This window comes from Euwallacea similis, unplaced genomic scaffold, assembly GCF_039881205.1.
Source record: "Euwallacea similis isolate ESF13 unplaced genomic scaffold, ESF131.1 scaffold_63, whole genome shotgun sequence".
In the NCBI taxonomy this organism is placed as follows: Eukaryota; Metazoa; Arthropoda; class Insecta; order Coleoptera; family Curculionidae; genus Euwallacea; species Euwallacea similis.
In genome coordinates this window covers 1,216-23,357 of record NW_027098688.1, presented here as the reverse complement: position 1 = coordinate 23,357, position 22,142 = coordinate 1,216, and the positions used below count along the sequence as shown (strand labels likewise).

Sequence of the window (22,142 nt, the reverse complement as noted above, 5' to 3'; positions counted from 1 at the left end):
ATTTGACAAAAAGTAACTATTCACAAATACTCTAAAAAATAATAATAATTGGTGGTTTGCCAGACCTACCTATGACAACAACCAGATTATAATACACCTATAAATAAACTAATTATTAAGAAAGTAAAACAGGTACTCACAATTAGCACCTGACCTAAATTACGTGCACCACAGTCTCTTAGGCAATAAATTAGTACCACAGGTAGATACATTTTTCATGCTAACGGTACAATGTATTCTAAGATTGCAGTATTAACATCGAATTTGCCCAGCATTATGTAGAAGAAAGCATGGGAGATTTTCATATAATCCTTTAGCACGTGTTTCTTGGTTTTTATGCTCTTTTTGTTGTGTTAGATGAGCTTTAACTTCATAAGTTTATTTTTATGTGAATAGAGTTTCGACTTATAGAGTAATAAGCTTTACAATGCTCTACCACAGGAGCGCAAAAGTTAGTAATTACAAAGCTACAGAATTGTAAAGTAAAAAACTTAAAAATCAATTTTTAATTATAATTCTTATACCAAACCATTAAAACTCATAAAATTAAATACCTGGAGGCTTTCAGGAAAAGGATTCATATCTGCCAACGATTTTTACGTTGATCATATAGGGCGCCACATTCGGTTCATGATATATACTTTTTTAATTCATTTGTACTTTTTTGTCCGTACCAAAAATCCACTTTTAAATGAAAAAGATAATAGTGTATTGTTTCTGCTTAGAAAAAATGTACCTTAGTCATGTCACTCAGAGCCATCGTTTTTGGTGAAAAATGCTTTAGAACCAGTGAATATTTCCCAAAGGTTTATCGGATTTTTGACAAACCTGATTTGACTTGATTTGGAAATTTACATAATTCTAGATGATCTGTTTAAACTGAATTAACCGTTTTTTTTTTAACTGAAATTGATCTACTGATTAATCTAAATTTAGAGTGTTTTATTAATAATCTTCTTAGCTGAATAAGCTACAAACTTCCTATCCTATGCACTGAGCTTCACTTTTGAAAATCAATAAATTCAATTAGAACATGTAGAATTTTGAAGTGTTACTAATATTTGGAAAAGTGCAAAAATTAATTAGATTTTTAATTTTAGAACCTTCATAAACCAACTTACCATAGAATACTACCATAAAATACTTTAAACCATAAATCACCCTATAAACAACTGTAAGATTTATATGGAGTGTAAATATTCAAGGTAAGGGATCTTTATATAAATTGTGGAGTTTTCGAAAATATTTCAAAACCGACAAAAATATCCATTGTACTTCTTTCCTATTATATTTTATAATTTTTGGCGAAAGAATGTATGAAGACACTGTCTCACTGACAATTTATCTATATCTAATTTATTTACTTTTAACATTAGAAAAAAAGTTCAAACAGAGGCTCCCCTTCATTTTAGGAGCGGAACTTAAAAATGGCCATATCGTCCTTCCTCGCATGATCCATACCCCGCACGTGAAATAAACTTCCTTATTTCAAATGGAACTGCCTAATTTAAAAGTTAAAAACAAATAGCTTATTAGTGTAATTTGACTAGATTGCTATATCATAAACTCAACCGGAAGGGGAGTTTAATAATATTAACAAAAAAATTAATCTCCTGATTTTTGACCAACTATAATGAAATACCTTGTGTAGCTAAAATTGAAACAACTACTCTATAAGGTCGTCGGGGGTAAATATTCGGAGTTTTGCATGAATGAGGATTATAATCAAATTTTCTGAGCAATCGTTTAAACAAATGTTGTAGCTATTGCCTATTGGCAATAGCTACAACATTTGTTTTTATCTAATAATAAATCTCACCGTTTCAAATGCGTTTCAACAAACGCGACAGTTAATTATTAATCCCGCTGCAGATACTTAGTACGTTTACCCCGTTGGTTTTCTCTCTCGCTCCAAATAATTATGTAGAAAATTGATCCATTTTAAATTTTTATTCAGAATTTTAACTGATTCCTTTAGATCAATACTATTTTTTTGGTAAAATCAAATGAAGTAAACCTACGTACACCTCAATTTTAGTGCGCGGAAAAGTCGATGGGATAAACATTCACAAAGGATTCTTTTCCAATTTTATGTGCGGATGTTTGTCCCATGTTTAATCATCTGCGTTCGATATTAACGTTTTTAAAATAACATTTAAATGCGTTAAAATTTTATTAATCAATCAGTGTGTTCACTCTAAAATGGATGCTACTGTTAGTGACTGAAGTTTAACCCTCTGGTAGGCGCGTGAATTTTACTGCGGTAGTTAGTCGCGTGAACTACAAAGGTAGTCCATCTGTTTTTATTTTTTTTATAAAACATTTTGAAATTTGGTAAAAGAATGATTCATTTCCATGTTACTTACGTTATTGCCATTGCATAAACCACTTTTTCAGGTATTTATTAAGTGAGTTCTTTGCAAAGGAAAAAGAAACTTCAAATATGTTTCTTAAATCTTTATTGAGAGGGATATCTCATAAATGAGGATAACACAGCATAATATAACAAAATAAAGTGAACAGTTTCAATTTCTGTGTTAATCAATGAACAAAGTTAGATGAATTGAGGTAAATACAACAAAATAACATAAACTAAAGGAAACCGATAATAGCAAACATGTAAATAATTAGTCTGACAAACATGCAGTGCACATATCTCTCATGTGTACTTTGCAGGCAAACTTGATACTTTTTTGACAAAACCTTCTGGTCATTTTATTGACATTTCTTGGACATAAATAGCAACGACGCACGCGATTTCCCGTCAAATCTGGTAGTGGAGGAGAAGATGAGGTTTCATCTAGTCCAACTAGAATTCTTGCTCGGCGTCTAGTTTCCCTTGGTAGTGTATTTATAGTTGATCTATATTCAATTTGGGGTTTTATTAGCTCCCATGCAAAATTTTTAATAAAATCTGACCGTCAAACTTTATCTTGAGGGTGATTGACTTTATACGCATATGAAACGTTTATATTAGATATATTTAGTAAGTCATAAAATATGACCATTGGCCATCTATTCGTTGTTATTGCCGCATTATATGTCCCACACATCTGATCTATTAAATCGACACCTATTTTCGTTCTGTTGTAGCAGGTTATTATTTCTGGTAACTTCTTGTTATAGCTTTCTGGGTCGATTGAATTGTTATGATGCATTGTGTTAATCAGAATTACAGATTTATTTTTTTTGGGACAGTATGATACCATAGTAAGATCTTCTTGAAATCCAAATAGTGAAGTTTTCTCGTCCTTTTTTTGGCAAAAATTCAACGGGTATTTCGCGTTTGTTTTTTCGCATAGTTCCAACGTAGGTTAGTCTCTTTTCAGTCAACAACTTTTTTACCAGTGATACACTGCTAAACCAATTATCGGCAGTTATATTACGATTTGTTCTTTCTACAGGGTACACCAATCGAAGAACAATATTTTCTATGGAGTTATTTTGTTTATATGGGCCCTCCGGTTGACATCCCACATAAGGCTCGAGGTTAAAAGTATACTGGGTTTTCGCATCTACCAACACAAACATCTTGATCCCATATTTTGCCGGTTTGCTTGGTATATATTGCTTAAAACTACAGCGACCTCTAAAAGCTGTTCTGTCTGTTCATCAATTGTAACTGAAACTGTTCATCAGTTGTAAGGAATTCACTTGATATAAAGTTCTTTTGAAAATTAGCCCCAAAAGTTTCGAACACTTCCCTTATAGGAGCAAATTTGTCAATTTCTCTTCTATAGTTTCTTGTTGTAATATCATCAAACCGCATACACCTCATAAGAAAACGAAACCGTTTTAGGCTCATTGCAAGGTAACACGTTTCCATACTGTTTCCTTTCGAGTTGTTCCATATTTTACGAGCATTTTTTCTAGAGCTTCTCAATGCCCTAATCAAAAACAAAATTCCAATTAGGGCACTAATTCTGATCTGTTAACCTTGCATCTCTGTCTCTTTGAAAGTTGTTTCTAATTTTTTTCTATGTATATATTTGCAGGCATAGTTATCATTTGAATAATATTGTCAGTTAGAAACAATTTTATACAGTTAATTTCCGACACTGCATTGAGAGCATTATTTTTTGGTTCAGAAAAATGTTTTATGATGTTGTGGGCGCGAATTCGTACTAGCAGGTTAGTCCTCTCTTTTTTTCACGTAGTGGTTTTTATCCTTTCCAATATAGAAATTAGTCTTCTTATATTTTTCCTCACCAGAGTTATCTGAATCAGAAGAATTTTCATCTGCACCTGAAGAAACTTCTTGCTCAGATCCTGATTCATGGTCGCTATTTTCCAGAAAATCGTCCTCTGATTCATCTTCGTTGTCATCGGAGGACTTTCTTCTCCACTTGAAGCCTCTTCGTACCATCTCATCTAAACAGCAGAATCTCTATTGGTTTCCAAACGTGCTTTTTTAAATTCAGACATTTCAAAATCTGTCATAATCAACAATACGATTATAAGAAAACAAATTTATGTAGTATATAATTCAAAGAACATACCGAAAATATGTATTGTTGTTAAAATATAAACTGAACACACTGCAAAAATGTTATGTGATAAGGCGTGTGAATTACAAATGTAGTCCAAACGTCTTTTGCAGTCTCTCAATCTTGCAAACGCACCTGCTCCCATCTAATTTCATACTAAATAGAAGCATTTATCCCGAATATAAATTAATTTTCAAATTCCTGCCATAAGAAAATGTTTGGACTACAATGGTAGTCCACGCTCCTATTGGAGGGTTAACAGTGATATTAATTTCTTCTTTATCAATAGTAATTTACCGGTCATTTTGGAAATTTATTAAATGTAGAACGTTTAGGATTCGTATTCCCATTTATAAATTTTTTCTTTAAATTAAAAAACATAGTAGGTTTTAGAGAATTTGAGGTTATTTAATGTTTTTTTAAATAAGCCATCCATTTTTAAAATTTTTTTTTCAATATTAAATCAATCGTCAGAATGTAAGCAAATAAATAATTGATTGATTTAAACGGACTTTAAGCACCCCATCCATTGACGAGATTTTAACCAAAAGGATTGCCAACGGAATATTAATCCCCTTATTGTCTGACAACCCTAATTAATATTCTCAGTAAATCTCTTCTTAAAGAAGTTCATTTCCTATAGAAATCTTCGTCGGTGTTGAAACATTGAACAAAAGCTGACAACTGCACAATTTGCACCTCCAATATTTATCGCCAATATTCAATTTTTCTACAAGCTATTCAAAGAGTAATTTATGATTTTGTTGATCTTTTTCGATTCTTTTGGTTGATTAACCAGCATAAAGAGGATGGACTACATAAATAATAATATACATAGAGAGTATCCCATTTAAGATAATGTAAGTTTTGGTCTTGCCTCGAAAAGGTGAAATTCAATTCTCTTCGTTTGATACCACTAAATTCTTAGAAAATTCTACACAATTACTATGTTTGAAACATTTTTCTAAGTCTTCAAATAAAAAAGTAAAAGAAGGTGCATATTGTCGCTAGAAAATACTGTACATATATAAATAAATGTTAATATGTTCTTAATATATAATTTTATATTTTTTTATGATTTCACATATTGCATAACTTTAAAAATGAACTATTTTAAAAAAATTTAATTTAATCGTATTTATTAACAACATATTTTTGAGGTACCTTTTTTCTCCTCTTCACTGAAATCGGTGAAAATAAACTTACTTAGCAACTGAACACTGTCGGCCAATACTATATACTATGTCTGTTGAGGTTCCTTCGATAAACGAAAACCACGAAAACAACAATTTGGTTTACGAAAGTGGACTGTATTAAATTTCACTTATATAAATAATGGTAAAGTATTGGTCTAAGTATGAAGTGGGAGTTTGCTTAGTTGGGAAGATTACGAGTTACGTTTACGATCACATGTCTAGAGCGAGCACTGGTCAAAGAGAGCAAAATTACTGCAATCATCCCTTAAGTACTAAACCCGAGGAACTCCACCCAGGGGCGCACCAATACCAGACGCCATTGCGGGCAATGGTCGCGCCTAAGGTCATAAAATCGCCGCCATCTGGCAAATACCTATACAAGTCGCTTTCATTGAAGTATTGCGATCTGCCGAATTGCGGATCGCGGCAAAGGTCCAATTTAGAAAGCTTCCTTTGACTAGTAGCGTATTTCCCAGCCATAAAGAGCCCTTCGATATGGCCTGATGGGTACGATGGTCTGGCGCCCAGATGGAATCCTTCAAATACGTATCGATGCCCATGGGCGTAACTTAAGGGATAAAAATACAAAACAAATTAACTAAGCAAACTACGCCAAGAAACAATAACCTAAAAGTCCTTAACAATGTCTAAATAATGGAAAAATTAGTCATCACAACAAATCACACAAAAACTTACGAATTGCAAGCAACAAAACATGTACTTGTAAGTAAGGCAGTTGCTATTATTTTTGAGCGCTTAAAACTTTATGCTAAAATGGAATCTTAGGATATTCCTGAAATTGAAGAAACTGTATATAGTAAAAGTAGCAGGAAAAGTAAAAAATCACTGCTGACAAAAGACGCTAAGAAAATTTGATTGAATTGGTTTTATTTGACCTTTTACCATTCAACGACAACTTTGATTCACAGTAATAGGCGTACGTATTTACCTACAAATATTTTTTATGTCACCTATCTTGACCTACATATATCATAATTATTAATTTCCTCATTATTTAGATACAATATAGAAGTTGATACATTTTTGAAAAAAAAAACTCCTTCCTTTCTATCTAATAGCAGAACAAAGTGCATATAGAAAAAAAATTAAAAAAAAAAATTAAGAAAAAGCAACAAGGCAACGTAGGTGCCAAAGTTAACAGCTGTAAGGTTTTTAACGTCCGATACTACTTTTCCTCAACGTTTTACTATTGACCACAAACTGACAAAAGAAAGTTATGGATTGCCATCCAAGCGATATACTTAAGATGGTTTTAGGCATTTTTTTACCCTGTAACATAAAAGCAAGTAATAACATATACATAAACTGGGTGACGACGGAAAGCGGTTACACCCTGTAACTCTTTTTGTATTTTAGGTTTTATTTACCTTGACTTCCCCAAATTCACAATAATATTGATATTTTGGATATTTGGTATAACTTAAGAAGTCAGACATTATCTTGGCTTTTCACTTTTCCACCTGTTATAGTTACTAAGTCATTGTTTGTTAAAACAAAGAAATGAAAATTGGGGAGGCGTGACTGCTTGGTAAGGCATTCATTGTGGATGTAAATACTTTAAGGGTTTTTTTATTACAATAGCAAGTGAATTAACCAAGAATGAGGTTTTTTACGTATTTTTGTCAAATTCACATTGATTTGCGATTTTCACAGTATACAGGTACCCCTATAATATGGCGGGTGTTTCAAGGCCCAATGTTTAGGAATGATAAAGGGTTTAAACGATTTGTTATTTCATCTCAAGGTCCATCTCTTTCTTCAAAATAGTTTGCAACACTACTCAATTCATCTCAGACTCCATTTGCTATTAGATTAGACTTTCGCCATAAAAGTACCTCCTATCTTCCTTGACTGGTGGAAACATTTCATCAACCCCTAATAAAGGGTTGCAGATCTAGTTAAAAAGAGTAAGTTCTCTAATTTCGAAGTATATAAAATGAAAGTTCAATTCGTTATAGATTATGATGGTGCAGGGTTATCCTACTCTCTTTAATTAAAGGTACGTTCATCATAATATTTTACACATACACAGATTGCAATGTTTGTGAATCGTAATTACTGGCCATTTTATGATGGTCGACCCAATTCCGTATCTTGCGTCAAAATAGCTTACAACCCCGTTCGGTGCCTCCACCCAAAGGTCTTTTGCTATTGGATGAAACTTTCACCATAAGAGTACCTCCTACTTTCCGTAAGTGGGGGAAGAATTTGAGCATCCCCTAACAGGTAGTTGCTGTCTCAGTTGAAAAACATCGTTTTTCGAGTTCTTAACTTTTTGCCTTTAAGATACAACTGGTTATCAATCGTACGAGTGTGTGAACGTCTTACTCTTTGTAATTAAATGTAAGTTGAGTATAATATATTCTATTTTATATAAATATATATAATGTTAGGTAGAGCGATAGAAAGTTTTTAATAGAAGATAGATGAGATTATTTTGATTCTATATAATCATATTTATCCTTATACAAAGACTCATCGTTTTTGAAATGTTGACTTTCTTAGATTTTTATATGAAACCATTGAGTTGATAAAATTAAGTTCATTTTTTTTAGTATTAAATACTTTCCACTTTGGAAAATATTTTATAAAATATTCTTAATATGCATATTGACAAAGCAAAACAAAAATTAATTAAAAATTAATATTGCAAAATATTATGTAGACAAATTAATATATTAAAATACTTTGGTTCCAAGTTATTCTTCCATTTTAAACAAAATTATCTCCAATGCGACGCTAACTGAAACTGTCTTAAAAATGTCTCTATTGTAGAGTGTTTCAAATGATATATGACATTATGACAAAGATATAGTTAACAAAATTAAAAACAAAAGGAAATATTACTTATAATAAGAAAATAAGCGACTTTACATTTAAATAAGTTTAAACACTATACAAACCCCGCACTAACCTGAACTAACCTATTTCCAAGACAGGAAGGGCCATTTTCCGGTTTCTAATTCAGAAATAGGTACAATGAATATGAAATAACTAATAAAATTACAAAAGAAACTTTTGAAAGCAAATCTACTATACCATAATACAGATAAAGAAGTGCACAAAATAACCACAAAATAAAGCAGATAATTGAAGAAGTGAAGCCAAAAATTAGATTTGGTTTTGAAATATGGCTCAAAGTCAACATATGAAATAAGAGGACGTGTAAAATCACTTTCTATAGGTGCTCGAAACAACTCAAATAACTTTCAATAAATTGCCACTCTATCTATAGTTGAACAATCTACTTTTCTTTGTGGATATTTATGCTCAATTTTATTTTCTACTTATGTGGAATAAGTAAGTCATAAAGCTTTTGTTACTTACTTATTAGCTTAATATTTAATTTAAAATGTTTGACTTTATGTTTTTTTATCTAATTTTTCATGCAAAATTAGGAAAGTAGCATAAAGAGAAAATGCAAAACAAAAGTTAAAATTGAACAATCGAATTTTCTTGATTTTGTATATTACTGAAAAAGTTTTACTTTTGTTAATTGTTAAGCCCAGTTTTTTTCAAATCCTTTTTTGTTTCTATTGATATATTACACCTAGGAAAAATAATTACATAATTTTTATAATTAGTTTTTTTATAACAAGAGCATAGAGAATGTTTCACGTTTTATACAAGATTCGTTTTTTTAGTCTGGCAAGTTAGTTATAAAGGGGTAAACAAAAAGTTAATAAACCGATGATAAAGGTGTAGTTAATTAAATAATGCCTGCCTATTAAGTTCATGTAGAGCTGCTCAAGTTGAAATGTGGTATCATGTAAAGTTTATAGGAAGTAGAAGCAATGTTTTCATATTTTTATTTTCAGTTAATTCCTGTAACAGGCACATAATTGAAAATTTCGAAAATGTTTTATATCAATTCCCCGTATTCGATTTTCTTTTAATCTCTTCCAACTAACGGTTCTGAAATATAGCTGAGTAGCTCCCTGAGGAAGGTCCAAGAAATATCCTGAGAAAAACTGGATTTAGGAACTTTCCATCAGTCCATTTAAAAAGAGCAGCAAAGCAATTTCTTCACTAACATCGGCATGAATAATGTGGTGTTTATTCAGTCAGCTAAAAACATGCAATTGTAACTGTATATTGCAACTATATATTTAACAGACGTTGAAGTTATTTCTAGCGCATGAATAAGTCGCCGTAATCATACTAGATCGATCCTGAATGAATTTAAATCTATCTAAATCTAAACTGTCGGACCAAGTGAATTCCTTCAAAAACATGGTAATATTTATGAGAAATTTTTCATTTTCAGCACTTCAGAAGATGTCATTTGTGCCGTTCCGTCCATTTTCCCGACTCTCCACTCTGGAAGAGCCAATTGACCTTTCAATAAGAAATAGAACTCCTGAATCGGATCTGGAGTTGTATCCAAGCTCAGCTTCTGCGACCAGTGAAAGCAGTATATCTCCAGCACTCCAGCCAAATCTGCATTCTTCATTATCCCCTACACCATCCTCAAATATATCAACGAGACCATTTAAGACCATCGCTCATAACATCAATCAATCAATGATCAACATTACCAGTGGATCCAACTATGTTGTTCTACGATGGATTAGATGACGATGAGCTGGCCAAAAAGCACTTGAAAAATTTGCAACGAAGGTACGAGGAATTTCGGCTCAAGTGGATCGAACAGGTGAAGTCGATCTCCAATAACGATACGAATGAGAATATGCGTCGAGCTCAACACCATAATAATAGGACCCGGGATCCAGAATATCTTGCAAAAAGAGCAAAGAATAATGAATCTGCTAAACGATCTCGGGACGTTCGCAAAGCAAAACAGGAAGAAGTTAATATCAGAATAAAATTTCTGGAGCAGGAAATTCCGAGAATAACCAACAAAATTAAGGAAGAAACGGAAGAAGTGAAAAGGTTGAGGAGGCTGGCAGAATCCTTGGTGAGGCGTGGACTTCCGCCTCCTTTTTAACCAATCCAGGTACCAAAGTTTTAATGAAACCACCTATGGTACAAGGAATTTCGGCTCAAGTGGATCGAGCAGGTGAAGTAGATCTCCAATAACGATACGAATGAGAATATGCGTCGAGCTCAACACCATAATAATAGGACCCGGGTTCCAGAATATCTTGCAAAAAGAGCAAATCATAAAGAATCTGCTAAACGATCTCGGGACGTTCGCAAAGCAAAACAGGAAGAAGTTAATATCAGAATAAAATTTCTGGAGCAGGAAATTCCGAGAATAACCAACAAAATTAAGGAAGAAACGGAAGAAGTGGAAAGGTTGAGGAGGCTGGCAGAATCCTTGGTGAGGCGTGGACTTCCGCCTCCTTTTTAACCAATCCAGGTACCAAAGTTTTAATGAAACCACCTATGGTACAAGGAATTTCGGCTCAAGAGAATCGAGCAGGTGAAGTCGATCTCCAATAACGATACGAATGAGAATATGCGTCGAGCTCAACACCATAATAATAGGACCCGGGATCCAGAATATCTTGCAAAAAGAGCAAATCATAAAGAATCTGCTAAACGATCTCGGGACGTTCGCAAAGCAAAACAGGAAGAAGTTAATATCAGAATAAAATTTCTGGAGCAGGAAATTCCGAGAATAACCAACAAAATTAAGGAAGAAACGGAAGAAGTGGAAAGGTTGAGGAGGTTGGCAGAATCCTTGGTGAGGCGTGGACTTCTGCCTCCTTTTTAACCAATCCAGGTACCAAAGTTTTAATGAAACCACCTATGGTACAAGGAATTTCGGCTCAAGAGAATCGAGCAGGTGAAGTCGATCTCCAATAACGATACGAATGAGAATATGCGTCGAGCTCAACACCATAATAATAGGACCCGGGATCCAGAATATCTTGCAAAAAGAGCAAAGCCTAAAGAATCTGCTAAACGATCTCGGGACGTTCGCAAAGCAAAACAGGAAGAAGTTAATATCAGAATAAAATTTCTGGAGCAGGAAATTCCGAGAATAACCAACAAAATTAAGGAAGAAACGGAAGAAGTGGAAATGTTGAGGAGGCTGGCAGAATCCGTGATAAGACGTGGACTTATGTTTCGTTTTTGTACAAGCCACGTCATGAACACCTACATATTTGTATAATGTAAATCTTTTAATTATTTATATGTATGTGTTTTTCATACGTATACAATTATCTAGTCCACTTAATTTAGAGTTTAATATTTATTTTTATATAAATAATATATTATGAAACGTTGCTATATTTTTAATTGCGTTGTTTTCCCGGTATATACATACATATACCTGTTATGTTCAGTAGGTAGTTATTAAAAATATTTCAAGAACCACGAGAATTTTTATATAGGCGGCTAAAATAAAATTGCATTTTCCGTGTTCGCTTTTGAGTAACTCGCGTTTTGGTTACAATAATTTTTCACTTTTTAATATTTTTTCCTTTACCTTTAAATACCAGACGAATGAATCTAAATAAGTCAAATAAACACATTCATATTTATCTTCCTCATATCGTTAAGAACCCCTTTAGTATATTTTTAATTCAGTTAATGTAGCTTCCATTATATAAAATGTCATATGTGATTAGTGTATCTTAAAAACACTTCTAAATCGCAAATCAGCAGAAAAAAGGAAATGATTAGGAAAAGAGTTTTAGAAAGGTTTAATTGAAGGGTCTAGATACCTTCAAGGATCTTTCCTTTTATTTAAATAATTTTCCTCTTTTGTTGTTTAGATTGAGGTAAATATTTTGCTAGAAAGAAAAATTTTTAAATTTGAAAGTTAAATTTCTAATTTTTCCCTTCAATCTAATATAAAATTTAACCCTAGAAAGGCTCTTTGCCAGGAACATGTCCACAATTCCTACAAGATATCGCTTATTAAATATGAGAACGATAATATAAACTTAAAAAAGAGTTTTTGTACGATCGGGTGTAAAATTCCAAACTCACCCCTTAAAACCTAAAGTTGTTCGGAAAACCCTTAAACAACACATGTATCTAAATATATTCCCCGCCACCCCTATCCTCCATTACTTTACCTAAATTTAATATAGATATGTATGTATCTTAAATAATGCTTTGTAACACTATAAAAAATATGACTTCTACGTATAGTAATTTTCTAATTATGTTTTTATTCTGGAAGATATTTTTTTTTGGTTATTTTAATTTTTTTCTACTCTACTCTCTTCTACTTACTATGTAGTTACCGCACTCTAATTAGGGATATATCGGTTGAAAAATTGCAGGTGTTTCCACAACTATTCTCTTATTTAAATTAAAAGTTGTTCTTTTTTGATGTTATTAGATCTTAGAAAGTCCTCTTTTAGCCTTAAGTGTTTTAGTGTAATTTTTTTTTGCAGTAAAGGCTGATAACCAGAATATGCCCGAATATCCTAACAGGAAGACGGTCTAGAGCAGAATTTGGATTTAATTGGCAATGCCTGACATATTGAAATAGCATTGTCATAAATTTGACACGAATTTGTAATCTAATGGTCATAAAAAATTTACAAAAGCATTAAATCTAAACCCACGATTATTGAATGTCTCCGTCAGGGGTACTAGAACAAGGCAATAAAAATATGCCCCAAAATTACCACCCTTCTAGTAAAATGTTAGTAAAGGTTTGATTTACGGGCCCTACGAAACCGTAGCAACCTGTCGTCGATTGCCATTTAAATTTTTAGGAAAGGTTTTTGAATAGTTAAAAACGTGTGGCTTTTAAACCGGATATTTGTGCATTCATCGTATCAATAGGACCCTTACAAATAGTAGTAGGTTAGTAAATCTCGCAAGGGACGAATCACATAACACGTGACGAAGTCATTAAACCCAAGCAAGGTTCTGCCTAAGTAGTTTATCTTTGTATTACACCGCCTCTTTGGTACCACTAACAATTCTCTTAAAAAGTTATCTTGCAATATTAACTTATTGTTTATGAGATTGCTTGTTTCTTGAATATAGATAAATTATGTATTACAAACTTTGTCTCTAGTCAAAATTCTCCAATAAAGTTTTATTATAACTTAATGATATATTATATAATAGATACTTAGTGATTATTATTATCCTTTTATATTTATAGTAATTGTTATAAATCATTTATGTAAAAAGAATAAGGTTTAATTAATATTTTGGTACAAAATTATTTAGTCTGGTATGAACGATTTATTCGTCAGTTATGATTCAAAATAGAAACATATTCTCAAAATAGAGAAACCGATAGTAAAAGTTGCTAACGATGCGATTCCTGCAACCTAAGGTTTAAAGAGGTAGTCACCTAAGATTTTTGGAGAATCAAAGACACAGAGCAGTTTATCGTGCGTAACACTTTGTATTAGAGAACTATTAATTATAAAACTATCAATTGCAGAATTTTCTGTAAATGTCCAATTGGATAGTATTACTAAATTATTTCCGCTTTATGCGCACAACCAATAAAATTTCAAGAACATTTGAAATTCAACCAATGACAGCAATATTACATTGACAATTGCAATTATCCCGAGAAACGTTATATTTTCAGCCAATCATGTCAATTTACCATCAAATAAAATGTTCCTGCCGTCGATAAAAACATGCTTTTGTTGGTCTTTTGTCGCGTGTGTATAGTCAAGTTAATACGACCAACTTGATTATTTCCCAACATTAACTTTAACCTGAGAATTGTTTATTTACTTGTCAAAAATTACCTCTTATCATCAATGAACAATTCGAATGTTGAATTAATAGCGTATGTGATGGAAAAAACATTTTCAGTTTAGTACAGAAATAAAGAAACTAATTAAATTCCATAATTTTCCAAACGATGAAAGGATTTTATTTTTTCATATTGTTGCAGGCATTTTTTGAGCCACCTCGTAGAGAGGATACGCGTGTTAGTCACGTCGAAAACGGCCACTGAGTTGGCCGAAATAAGCCAAATCGGTCGATTTGAGCAATTTCGTTAGTGAAACGATCGTTTCTGACAGATTTCGCTCGTTTCTTCCAGTTTTAGTCATTTTGGCACGTTTTCATCAATTTGGTGCAATTTGAATCCGAAAAAGACAGATTTGGCCGAAATAAGCCAAATAGGTCGATTTGAGCAAATTCCTGAATGAAACTATCGCTTCTGACCGATTTCGCTCGTTTTTTCCTGTTTTAGGCTTTTTGGCACGTTTTCATCAATTTGGTGCAATTTGAATCCGAAATAGATAGATTTGGCCGAAATAAGCCAAATCGGTCGATTTGAGCAAATTCAGAGATGAAACGATCGTTTCTGACCGATTTCGCTCGTTTTTTCTTGTTTTAGGCTTTTTGGCACGTTTTCATCAATTTGGTGTAATTTGAATCCGAAATAGATAGATTTGGCCGAAATAAGCCAAATCGGTCGATTTGAGCAAATTCAGAGATGAAACGATCGTTTCTGACCGATTTCGCTCGTTTTTTCCTGTTTTAGGCTTTTTGGCACGTTTTCATCAATTTGGTGCAATTTGAATCCGAAATAGATAGATTGGGCCGAAATAAGCCAAATCGGTCGATTTGAGCAAATTCAGAGATGAACCGATCGTTTCTGACCGATTTCGCTCGTTTTTTCCTGTTTTAGGCTTTTTGGCACGTTTTCATCAATTTGGTGCAATTTGAATCCGAAATAGACAGATTTGGCCGAAATAAGCCAAATAGGTCGATTTAAGCAAATTCCTTAGTGAAACGATCGATTCTGACCGATTTCGCTCGTTTCTGCCTGTCTTAGTCATTTTGGCACGTTTTCATCAATTTGGTGTAATTTGAAGCCAAAATAGACAGATTTGGCCGAAATAAGCCAAATCGGTCGATTTGAGCAAATTCCTGGATGCAGCGATCGTTTCTGACCGATTTCGCTCGTTTTTTCCTGTTTTAGGCTTTTTGGCACGTTTTCATCAATTTGGTGCAATTTGAATCCGAAATAGACAGATTTGGCCGCAATAAGCCAAATCGGTCGATTTGAGCAAATTCAGAGATGAAACGATCGTTTCTAACCGATTTCGCTCGTTTCTGCCTGTTTTAGTCATTTTGGCACGTTTTCATCAATTTGGTGCAATTTGAATCCAAAATAGACAGATTTGGCCAAAATAAGCCAAATCGGTCGATTTGAGCAATTTCGTTAGTGAAACGATCGTTTCTGACCGATTTCGCTCGTTTCTTCCTGTTTTAGTCATTTTGGCACGTTTTCATCAATTTGGTGCAATTTGAATCCGAAATAGATAGATTTGGCCGAAATAAGCCAAATCGGTCGATTTGAGCAAATTCCTGGATGAAACGATCGTTTCTGACCGATTTCGCTCGTTTCTTCCTGTTTTAGTCATTTTGGCACGTTTTCATCAATTTGGTATAATTTGAAGCCAAAATAGACAGATTTGGCCGAAATAAGCCAAATCGGTCGATTTGAGCAAATTCCTGGATGAAGCGATCGTTTCTGACCGATTTCGCTCGTTTTTTCCTGTTTTAGGCTTTCTGGCACGTTTTCATCAATTTGGTGCAATTTGAATCCGAAATAGACAGATTTGGCCGAAATAAGCCAAATAGGTCGATTTAAGCAAATTCCTTAGTGAAACGATCGATTCTGACCGATTTCGCTCGTTTCTGCCTGTTTTAGTCATTTTGGCACGTTTTCATCAATTTGGTGCAATTTGAATCCGAAATTGACAGATTTGGCCGAAATAAGCCAAATCGGTCGATTTGAGCAAATTCAGAGATGAACCGATCGTTTCTGACCGATTTCGCTCGTTTTTTCCTGTTTTAGGCTTTTTGGCACGTTTTCATCAATTTGGTGCAATTTGAATCCGAAATAGACAGATTTGGCCGAAATAAGCCAAATAGGTCGATTTAAGCAAATTCCTTAGTGAAACGATCGATTCTGACCGATTTCGCTCGTTTCTGCCTGTCTTAGTCATTTTGGCACGTTTTCATCAATTTGGTGTAATTTGAAGCCAAAATAGACAGATTTGGCCGAAATAAGCCAAATCGGTCGATTTGAGCAAATTCCTGGATGCAGCGATCGTTTCTGACCGATTTCGCTCGTTTTTTCCTGTTTTAGGCTTTTTGGCACGTTTTCATCAATTTGGTGCAATTTGAATCCGAAATAGACAGATTTGGCCGCAATAAGCCAAATCGGTCGATTTGAGCAAATTCAGAGATGAAACGATCGTTTCTAACCGATTTCGCTCGTTTCTGCCTGTTTTAGTCATTTTGGCACGTTTTCATCAATTTGGTGCAATTTGAATCCAAAATAGACAGATTTGGCCAAAATAAGCCAAATCGGTCGATTTGAGCAATTTCGTTAGTGAAACGATCGTTTCTGACCGATTTCGCTCGTTTCTTCCTGTTTTAGTCATTTTGGCACGTTTTCATCAATTTGGTATAATTTGAAGCCAAAATAGACAGATTTGGCCGAAATAAGCCAAATCGGTCGATTTGAGCAAATTCCTGGATGAAGCGATCGTTTCTGACCGATTTCGCTCGTTTTTTCCTGTTTTAGGCTTTCTGGCACGTTTTCATCAATTTGGTGCAATTTGAATCCGAAATAGACAGATTTGGCCGAAATAAGCCAAATAGGTCGATTTAAGCAAATTCCTTAGTGAAACGATCGATTCTGACCGACTTCGCTCGTTTCTGCCTGTTTTAGTCATTTTGGCACGTTTTCATCAATTTGGTGCAATTTGAATCCGAAATTGACAGATTTGGCCGAAATAAGCCAAATCGGTCGATTTGAGCAAATTCAGAGATGAAACGATCGTTTCTGACCGATTTCGCTCGTTTTTTCCTGTTTTAGGCTTTTTGGCACGTTTTCATCAATTTGGTGCAATTTGAATCCGAAATAGACAGATTTGGCCGAAATAAGCCAAATAGGTCGATTTAAGCAAATTCCTTAGTGAAACGATCGATTCTGACCGATTTCGCTCGTTTCTGCCTGTCTTAGTCATTTTGGCACGTTTTCATCAATTTGGTGTAATTTGAAGCCAAAATAGACAGATTTGGCCGAAATAAGCCAAATCGGTCGATTTGAGCAAATTCCTGGATGCAGCGATCGTTTCTGACCGATTTCGCTCGTTTTTTCCTGTTTTAGGCTTTTTGGCACGTTTTCATCAATTTGGTGCAATTTGAATCCGAAATAGACAGATTTGGCCGCAATAAGCCAAATCGGTCGATTTGAGCAAATTCAGAGATGAAACGATCGTTTCTAACCGATTTCGCTCGTTTCTGCCTGTTTTAGTCATTTTGGCACGTTTTCATCAATTTGGTGCAATTTGAATCCAAAATAGACAGATTTGGCCAAAATAAGCCAAATCGGTCGATTTGAGCAATTTCGTTAGTGAAACGATCGTTTCTGACCGATTTCGCTCGTTTCTTCCTGTTTTAGTCATTTTGGCACGTTTTCATCAATTTGGTGCAATTTGAATCCGAAATAGATAGATTTGGCCGAAATAAGCCAAATCGGTCGATTTGAGCAAATTCCTGGATGAAACGATCGTTTCTCACCGATTTCGCTCGTTTCTGCCTGTTTTAGTCATTTTGGCACGTTTTCATCAATTTGGTGTAATTTGAAGCCAAAATAGACAGATTTGGCCGAAATAAGCCAAATCGGTCGATTTGAGCAAATTCCTGGATGAAACGATCGTTTCTGACCGATTTCGCTCGTTTCTTCCTGTTTTAGTCATTTTGGCACGTTTTCATCAATTTGGTATAATTTGAAGCCAAAATAGACAGATTTGGCCGAAATAAGCCAAATCGGTCGATTTGAGCAAATTCCTGGATGAAGCGATCGTTTCTGACCGATTTCGCTCGTTTTTTCCTGTTTTAGGCTTTCTGGCACGTTTTCATCAATTTGGTGCAATTTGAATCCGAAATAGACAGATTTGGCCGAAATAAGCCAAATAGGTCGATTTAAGCAAATTCCTTAGTGAAACGATCGATTCTGACCGATTTCGCTCGTTTCTGCCTGTTTTAGTCATTTTGGCACGTTTTCATCAATTTGGTGCAATTTGAATCCGAAATTGACAGATTTGGCCGAAATAAGCCAAATCGGTCGATTTGAGCAAATTCAGAGATGAAACGATCGTTTCTGACCGATTTCGCTCGTTTTTTCCTGTTTTAGGCTTTTTGGCACGTTTTCATCAATTTGGTGCAATTTGAATCCGAAATAGATAGATTTGGCCGAAATAAGCCAAATCGGTCGATTTGAGCAAATTCAGAGATGAAACGATCGTTTCTGACCGATTTCGCTCGTTTTTTCCTGTTTTAGGCTTTTTGGCACGTTTTCATCAATTTGGTGCAATTTGAATCCGAAATAGACAGATTTGGCCGAAATAAGCCAAATAGGTCGATTTAAGCAAATTCCTTAGTGAAACGATCGATTCTGACCGATTTCGCTCGTTTCTGCCTGTCTTAGTCATTTTGGCACGTTTTCATCAATTTGGTGTAATTTGAAGCCAAAATAGACAGATTTGGCCGAAATAAGCCAAATCGGTCGATTTGAGCAAATTCCTGGATGCAGCGATCGTTTCTGACCGATTTCGCTCGTTTTTTCCTGTTTTAGGCTTTTTGGCACGTTTTCATCAATTTGGTGCAATTTGAATCCGAAATAGACAGATTTGGCCGCAATAAGCCAAATCGGTCGATTTGAGCAAATTCAGAGATGAAACGATCGTTTCTAACCGATTTCGCTCGTTTCTGCCTGTTTTAGTCATTTTGGCACGTTTTCATCAATTTGGTGCAATTTGAATCCAAAATAGACAGATTTGGCCAAAATAAGCCAAATCGGTCGATTTGAGTAATTTCGTTAGTGAAACGATCGTTTCTGACCGATTTCGCTCGTTTCTTCCTGTTTTAGTCATTTTGGCACGTTTTCATCAATTTGGTGCAATTTGAACCCGAAATAGATAGATTTGGCCGAAATAAGCCAAATCGGTCGATTTGAGCAAATTCCTGGATGAAACGATCGTTTCTCACCGATTTCGCTCGTTTCTGCCTGTTTTAGTCATTTTGGCACGTTTTCATCAATTTGGTGTAATTTGAAGCCAAAATAGACAGATTTGGCCGAAATAAGCCAAATCGGTCGATTTGAGCAAATTCCTGGATGAAACGATCGTTTCTGACCGATTTCGCTCGTTTCTTCCTGTTTTAGTCATTTTGGCACGTTTTCATCAATTTGGTGCAATTTGAACCCGAAATAGATAGATTTGGCCGAAATAAGCCAAATCGGTCGATTTGAGCAAATTCCTGGATGAAACGATCGTTTCTAACCGATTTCGCTCGTTTCTGCCTGTTTTAGTCATTTTGGCACGTTTTCATCAATTTGGTGCAATTTGAATCCAAAATAGACAGATTTGGCCAAAATAAGCCAAATCGGTCGATTTGAGCAATTTCGTTAGTGAAACGATCGTTTCTGACCGATTTCGCTCGTTTCTTCCTGTTTTAGTCATTTTGGCACGTTTTCATCAATTTGGTGCAATTTGAAGCCAAAATAGACAGATTTGGCCGAAATAAGCCAAATCGGTCGATTTGAGCAAATTCCTGGATGAAGCGATCGTTTCTGACCGATTTCGCTCGTTTTTTCCTGTTTTAGGCTTTTTGGCACGTTTTCATCAATTTAGTGCAATTTGAATCCGAAATAGACAGATTTGGTCGAAATAAGCCAAATCGGTCGATTTGAGCAAATTCAGAGATGAAACGATCGTTTCTAACCGATTTCGCTCGTTTCTGCCTGTTTTAGTCATTTTGGCACGTTTTCATCAATTTGGTGCAATTTGAATCCAAAATAGACAGATTTGGAAAAAATAAGCCAAATCGGTCGATTTGAGCAATTTCGTTAGTGAAACGATCGTTTCTGACCGATTTCGCTCGTTTCTTCCTGTTTTAGTCATTTTGGCACGTTTTCATCAATTTGGTGTAATTTGAAGCCAAAATAGACAGATTTGGCCGAAATAAGCCAAATCGGTCGATTTGAGCAAATTCAGAGATGAACCGATCGTTTCTGACCGATTTCGCTCGTTTTTTCCTGTTTTAGTCATTTTGGCACGTTTTCATCAATTTGGTATAATTTGAATCCGAAATAGACAGATTTGGCCGAAATAAGCCAAATCGGTCGATTTGAGCAAATTCCTGGATGAAACGATCGTTTCTGACCGATTTCGCTCGTTTCTTCCTGTTTTAGTCATTTTGGCACGTTTTCATCAATTTGGTGCAATTTGAACCCGAAATAGATAGATTTGGCCGAAATAAGCCAAATCGGTCGATTTGAGCAAATTCCTGGATGAAACGATCGTTTCTAACCGATTTCGCTCGTTTCTGCCTGTTTTAGTCATTTTGGCACGTTTTCATCAATTTGGTGCAATTTGAATCCAAAATAGACAGATTTGGCCAAAATAAGCCAAATCGGTCGATTTGAGCAATTTCGTTAGTGAAACGATCGTTTCTGACCGATTTCGCTCGTTTCTTCCTGTTTTAGTCATTTTGGCACGTTTTCATCAATTTGGTGCAATTTGAAGCCAAAATAGACAGATTTGGCCGAAATAAGCCAAATCGGTCGATTTGAGCAAATTCCTGGATGAAGCGATCGTTTCTGACCGATTTCGCTCGTTTTTTCCTGTTTTAGGCTTTTTGGCACGTTTTCATCAATTTAGTGCAATTTGAATCCGAAATAGACAGATTTGGTCGAAATAAGCCAAATCGGTCGATTTGAGCAAATTCAGAGATGAAACGATCGTTTCTAACCGATTTCGCTCGTTTCTGCCTGTTTTAGTCATTTTGGCACGTTTTCATCAATTTGGTGCAATTTGAATCCAAAATAGACAGATTTGGAAAAAATAAGCCAAATCGGTCGATTTGAGCAATTTCGTTAGTGAAACGATCGTTTCTGACCGATTTCGCTCGTTTCTTCCTGTTTTAGTCATTTTGGCACGTTTTCATCAATTTGGTGTAATTTGAAGCCAAAATAGACAGATTTGGCCGAAATAAGCCAAATCGGTCGATTTGAGCAAATTCAGAGATGAACCGATCGTTTCTGACCGATTTCGCTCGTTTTTTCCTGTTTTAGTCATTTTGGCACGTTTTCATCAATTTGGTATAATTTGAAGCCAAAATAGACAGATTTGGCCGAAATAAGCCAAATCGGTCGATTTGAGCAAATTCCTGGATGAAACGATCGTTTCTCACCGATTTCGCTCGTTTCTGCCTGTTTTAGTCATTTTGGCACGTTTTCATCAATTTGGTGTAATTTGAAGCCAAAATAGACAGATTTGGCCGAAATAAGCCAAATCGGTCGATTTGAGCAAATTCCTGGATGAAACGATCGTTTCTGACCGATTTCGCTCGTTTCTTCCTGTTTTAGTCATTTTGGCACGTTTTCATCAATTTGGTATAATTTGAAGCCAAAATAGACAGATTTGGCCGAAATAAGCCAAATCGGTCGATTTGAGCAAATTCCTGGATGAAGCGATCGTTTCTGACCGATTTCGCTCGT

General features: G+C 34.8%; 1 protein-coding gene and 1 pseudogene across 1 annotated transcript; one reads left to right on the top strand and one right to left on the bottom strand.

Moving 5' to 3' along the window:
- Positions 1–2,921: 2,921 nt before the first annotated feature.
- Positions 2,922–10,157, bottom strand: LOC136419053 (piggyBac transposable element-derived protein 4-like; annotated as a pseudogene).
- Positions 10,158–10,760: 603 nt separating this feature from the next.
- LOC136419058 (uncharacterized) lies at positions 10,761–11,717 on the top strand (the record flags this gene model as incomplete). Its single annotated transcript, XM_066405232.1, has 3 exons — positions 10,761–10,988; positions 11,064–11,354; positions 11,430–11,717. Coding segments are annotated over exons 1-3 (807 nt in total), but the record flags the coding sequence as incomplete, so codon positions are not given.
- Between the last annotated feature and the right edge of the window lie 10,425 nt (positions 11,718–22,142).